Source organism: Stegastes partitus, unplaced genomic scaffold, assembly GCF_000690725.1.
Source record: "Stegastes partitus isolate 25-593 unplaced genomic scaffold, Stegastes_partitus-1.0.2 Scaffold699, whole genome shotgun sequence".
NCBI classification, from domain to species: Eukaryota; Metazoa; Chordata; class Actinopteri; family Pomacentridae; genus Stegastes; species Stegastes partitus.
Window position 1 is genome coordinate 215,917 of NW_007578430.1, and position 6,000 is coordinate 221,916.

The 6,000-nt window shown below is 40.0% G+C and overlaps 1 protein-coding gene across 1 annotated transcript in view; it reads left to right on the forward strand.

Moving 5' to 3' along the window:
* Window positions 1-6,000, forward strand: part of pof1b (POF1B actin binding protein) — a 50,552-nt gene that overhangs the window by 2,144 nt on the left and 42,408 nt on the right. The window contains exon 2 of the mRNA XM_008290869.1: window positions 5,328-5,408. Coding sequence (XP_008289091.1) covers window positions 5,328-5,408 — 81 coding nt within the window. The remainder of the gene's footprint in view (window positions 1-5,327; window positions 5,409-6,000) is intronic.

Genomic DNA, 6,000 nt, shown 5'->3' on the forward strand with positions numbered 1-6,000 from the left:
TTTTCTATGATTTTTTTTTTAAATAAGCAAAAGCAGTTCATGTTTATCTTTTTGTGTTGTGATGGTAGTTGTTGGGTTTCTTGGCATTCATGTGGATTTACAGGCAGTTTGTTGAAGGACAGACTTCATGAGACCAGCTGCTCAATCCTACCAGGTCTCTAACCCATAAATCAGTTTGTTGTCACACCGAGCTGCTCGACATCTCGGCCGCATCGTTAGTTCGTCACGGTCGCCGACATTCGTCCGAGAACTCCAGCGAGGTGTTTCTGAACCGGCGCCGGCTCGTCACTTCTCACACTCTGCTCTGGATTTTCACAGCCTGTGACCTCAGACGGGTCGGATGGAAGTCTGAGGCTTCTGGCTTGTTTGATTCAATATGCAAATGTCTCACCTGGAGACACCTGCAGAATGTGAGGAATGAAGTCCTGCAGCCACGACAACATGGAAGTTCAGCGCTGTTGTGAATTTGATCTTTGAGGAAGTGCTCGTGATGCGTATTTAAAATCTGATCTGCTCGTCGTTGATGCACCTTCTGTAGAAATTAATGTGAAGGGAGCAGATTTCACATCATAAGAGCTGCAGACGAACCCGTCGCTGCCTCCTCCGCTTACGTCTTCTCTCAGTCGTCTGCGGTTCATTAAAGACTAAAATTAACTCACAAAAATCGATTCAAAATAAACAAGAAAAGCACAGGAGGCACTGAAATGTGTACACTGACCTGAATATCAACTTTATTAGATTATTTTAGTTGTAAATTAATTATTATTTGTCAGGTTTACATCCTTATAAAGTAATTCAGGGGACTCGTTACCACCAGCGTTAAAACATACATTCATTTAAAGTCGTCAACACTTTTTATTGAGTTGTTTAGACTTAATAATGTTGGTGATTGTCTCCATTTAAAACGATGTGTAATTCAAACCCTGAGTTTGTAGGATTCTTTAAAAACTCACATCTATGCTCACGTTTAATTCAAGTTATACACATTTTAAAATACATAACAATCCCTTTTGTTTGTTGGTTTAAACGCAGGTTTGTTAGAAGTCGTCAGAACTCAAAAACTGTTAATTTTTTCTTTGTCGAGTCCGTCGGCGTTTCTTTAATGTCTCATTTTGTCCAAAACCCAAAGATATTCAGTTTATTGTCATAGAGGAGGAAAGAAACCAGAAAATATGTAGAGAATTTAGACTTTTTTAATTCAAAAACTACTGAAATTGGTTGATCTGTTATCAGAATAGTTGGTGATTAATTAACTGTTGCAGGTTTCGTATCAGCAGCTGTCTTGTGTAAGAAGTTTAAAGCCTTCTGAGTTTCTTAAGCTTGTTTATTTCTTGTTTTAAGTTGACTCTGTCCATTCAAGGAGCAGCTCGTTTAGAAGTTGTGTTTCTAGATGAAGAAACACCGTCACAAACATTATCAGCTCACGTTCATCCACAGATGAAGAAACTCTTTCCAGTTATTTTCCGGCTGATTAAGTCTAACGTGGTTTTCTGAGCTGTGGACTCCCATCCATCAGCAGGAACCGTCAGAGTTCGTCATCCGCCGGTTTGCTCGCCCTCAGCTCTGGTTTTTTAGTCGTCCTCCTTTTTCCACCGGTTTGGTCGGTGCTGCACCTGCTGAAGTCTTGCCAGCTGAACTCTTCCCTGCTCTGATAATCCCTTCCTGATCGGCCTCCCAGCCCGCTGTGGTTTACACAAGCTCTCTGCTGGAGGCGTAAAAAACACCTGAATCGCTGCTGCTTTCCCAAGTTTTCCTCCTCAGCCTCTTTCCTAAACATGCTTCTGGTTTGAACGCTGCAGAATATCGTGGCTGGTTTTTGTGTTTTTTTACTGACTGCTGGTGATAATTCACCGACTCGGGTTCATAATTCTCGTAACATGTGAGATAAAGAAGCGCCGCCACGCCCGTCTGACTGTGCTGAGGCGGCACCTGCAGTCTGTGGACGCCACACCTTTACGTTGGAAGAAACACCCATTGTTCCACCCGGCTGAATCACGTCTGCTCAGATATATGGCGCTGGTCAGAGGTTAAACTGCTGCTCATCGGTTTGCTTATCAGGCTGGTTTAGGTCACGTCAGTAACTTCATTCAGACACTCGGATATTTCCCAGAGAGGGACAAGTTGTTGAAATTCTGTAAAGTGATGATGTCCCAATCTAGTTTATTTGCCTCCGAGTCATTTAGTATTTAGGAACCGTTACCATTTCCGTCGATAATACACATTTCAGACGTTGCAGATTCGCTGTAGCTCCTGAAGGGAGCGTTGTGGGATTCAGTTAGCAGTGGGCACCATGACAACGGCCTCTGTGATGCTTAATGTCTTCTGGGCCAAACTAATTATGATCAACTAAGACAGCACTCTTTTATCCCAGTGGCTTAAGTTACAGATTTACAACGAACTAGCTATTGATTGACACCGCTGCTTATTTTTTATTTATTTATTTTTTAATTCATTCAGAATTTGCATCCCTATCCACAGATGACGCTGTCCCTTTACGATACGCGATCAGAATAATCTAAAATGTAGTAGCTGTTGATATCATTTTCGTCTATAAAACACACTTTAGGTGTTGTAGACTAGCTGTAGTACCTGGTTGTTCCACCAGGTGGAGCCTCTTGCTGTTAAATGTTAGCAAGGAGAGAGAGCATTGTTGGATTCAGTTAGCATCGGACACCATCACAAAGACTTCTGTGATGCTTAATGACCGCCGACCAGAAATTGTGAATAACTTGGACAGCGCTTTTATAGCCCAGTGGCTTATGTTACAGATTTACGTATTTGACAATTGATTATTAATTAGCAATTAATTGACAATGCTGCTTATTTAAAAAAAATCTACAAAAAATTGCTGTCCCTTTAAGACGCGCGATTGGAGTCTTCTAATATTTAATAGTCGTTGATCTTGTATCATTTTCCTTACCTGTAGTACCTGGTTGTTCCACCAGGTGGAGCCTCTTATTGTTTAATATAAAGTTCCGTGTTTGCAAGCAGAGAGCGTTGGGGGTTCTTAGCTAGCAACAGGCACCATAACAAAGAATTCTGTGCTGCTTAATGACCTCCGACCAGAACTCATCTGCTCAAGACAAACTGTGACAATATCCCAGTGGCTAATGTAACAGATTTACATATTTGATAATTGACAAATGATGCTGTCCCTTTACGACACGTGGTTTAAGTCATTTAAATCATATTTAGTAGCTGAGGAGTCGATGCCATTTTTCTCAACAATACACACTTCAGCTGTAGTACCTGGCTGTTCCACCAGGTGGAGCCTCTTGCTGTTTTACACCGTAGCGACTAGCGGAGGTGGTCACTAAGACTACGGGCAGTCCCAGGTTAGCAAGCAGGAAAGCACTGTGGGGGTTTAGCTAGCAACGGGCAACCATGACACCATGACCTCCAACCAGGATGGAGTTCTTATATCCCAGTGGCTTATGTAGCAGGTTTACATATTCTATAATTGATCAATAATTAATCAATAATATCGCATTTATTAAGAAAAATATAAGAAACGGGGCTCTCCCTGTGTGACAGTGGATAAAAACAAAGGATCAGGTTTGGGTTTGATTGATCAGGTGATTTGATTGGATCAGAACGTTTCTACTGTAAATTCTCCTTCAATGTCACTTTAATGTTGCTGCAGCGTTCGTAGTATGTTGACTGACATTCGTTTGTAGGTTGTTATATAATAATTTCTTCTTCAAGCTTCTCATTTTCTGGAATCTGCTGATTTGTCTGAACCTGAGCCGGGCCTTATTTCTGATGTTCTGAGACGAGCTGATGGTGAAGACGAGCTGTAGCTGCTGGGCGGCTTCACGCTGCCACTCAGGAGGCATTTTTCTTGGCAAGCAGACAGACTGACATCACGTCTTACCTCATGGGAAACTTATTTCGACTGTTACTGGCTCAGATTCAGTTTTCGATTTTGACAGTGACATCAGGGGAAGAAAGGCAGCGAAGGGCGCCAGAAAGAGATGTGCAAAACCTGTTAAAGGGTGAAAACGACAGCAAATATCTGTAACTAATGAGTGAGATTAGTTTAATTTGTTAGTTAAAAAGTGTTAGTTTGTGGTCACACACTGGAAAAAAAGCTAACAGCTAACAGGTATTTTAACAAAATTTAATTTAACAACAAACATTTATAAAATAACAGATTTTTTACACGATTTAAATACAGTAGAAAATAGAGAAATTCAACGGCCACATATTGTAAAAAGAAGAGAAAAAACCATCATTCTTTTTTTTCAACATGTAAACTAATTTTTATTTGATTAGATTTTACTTGATATTATATGTAATTTAGCAAAAACAGGAGAAATCTATAAAAGAACAGTTACAAAAAATGATTTGGCTCAAAATATCCATTTTAATAAAAGCAGGTATCTGTATAATTATATATGTATTTTTTTGTTGATTTTATGGTCAATTGTTAGAATTACTTTTGGAAAAAAATATGGATTTTTTAAATGTAAATTTTGGGCTTTTTTTTGCTACAGTAAAAAAAATCAGTTTTCATTCATTAATTTACACAATTTATCTTAAATATTTGTAAAATAATCATATTATGCAATTATTTAGATAAAATAAAATACAAAAACAGTGAAATTCTCCAGTCAAATGATGTGAAAGAATAAATTGCAGTTTGTAAAAATAAAGATTTATTACGTGGACATTGTTTAAATTTTTAATTTGTTTTAATTTTTTACGATTAACATGTAAATTAGTGCTTTTTTCTGTGACTTTACCAACAACAAAACCGTTTAACCGCTCTAGGAAATGTGTAAAATAACAGTAAACAGCTTTAAACCCCATTACACACTTCAGCTGTACCCAGGGTTTGTTTGTCGGCTGATGAGAGACCGGAACGTGGACGTAAACAAGAGTTCGAGCCGTCGTGGGCGGCGACGGTCGCATTCCTGGAGGTGTTGTGGTGCCGCATAGTTTGTAGAAATTATATATTGAACATCTGGTTGTGTCGGCAGCAGCCTGAGGGGTCTTCAGAGTCGTCAAGTCGACCAACAAGTCCGCTCTTGAGCCTGTTTGACCGAGCCGAGTCAAAAGTCAAAGTCAAGTGTTCAGTTTATGAACTCAAGTGTCAGTTTCAGGTTTTTATTGTCATTTCTGGATGAATTTTGCAGTAAAAAGTCCCATTTTGTCCTCGTGCAGCCCCAGTCCAGCAGCTCCACTCTGATAATGATTTTCTTTAATGTCTTTAATGTGTGAGTCAGAAGTTAACGTCTTTATGGTTTGTTTGAGCCAACGCTGGCGTTGTGTGTTCAGTGTTTCCCTTCAGGCCTCACAGCCTTTTTCTTTCTTTGCCTTTTCAGAGCATCAGCGGGAAATCTTCGTCGGTGTTCAGCCAGTCGTCCAGTCCCATCAAGAGCCCCGAGCCCAGCGTGGAGGAGGAGGCAAGAACACACACACACACACAACACACCCCAAAACCGCCGGCTGATTTCACAATAAAAGCCTCCAGATTGGTTTGTTCCATCAGAACAAAAGCCTCGTTAAGGCTCGGCCCGTTTTAATTCCTCGTCCACCATTTTTTTTGGTGATAAAACACAAGATGAAAGTAAACAAGTGGAAACCGACAGACGCCTAATGAGCTTCACTGATCGTATCTCGCAAATGAGTGGAGACGTGTTCCAGCAGGTTGCACCGAGGCTTCCAAGAAGCCTTTAAGAGAAACGGAAAAAATTAGGTTACATATGTGCAGCTCCAACATACAGACAGACGAAGAAAAGCTGCATTTAACAGCTGCAACAAAAAAACCTCCTGTTTTACAGCACAGGTGGTGAGACACATAAAAGCCAGCAGGTGTGAACAGGCCCAGAGGTTTGCAAAGGTTTCAACGCAAAGTAGAGCAACACGTGGGTTCTGGACAGGAGAAAATAGAAAAAGAAATTTGTAAAAAAAAAACAAACAAACAATAAGACCAGTGAATATGTTGGCAAATATATGTAAAAGTACATGCCTTTTTTTTTTTTTTTTTAAATAAAA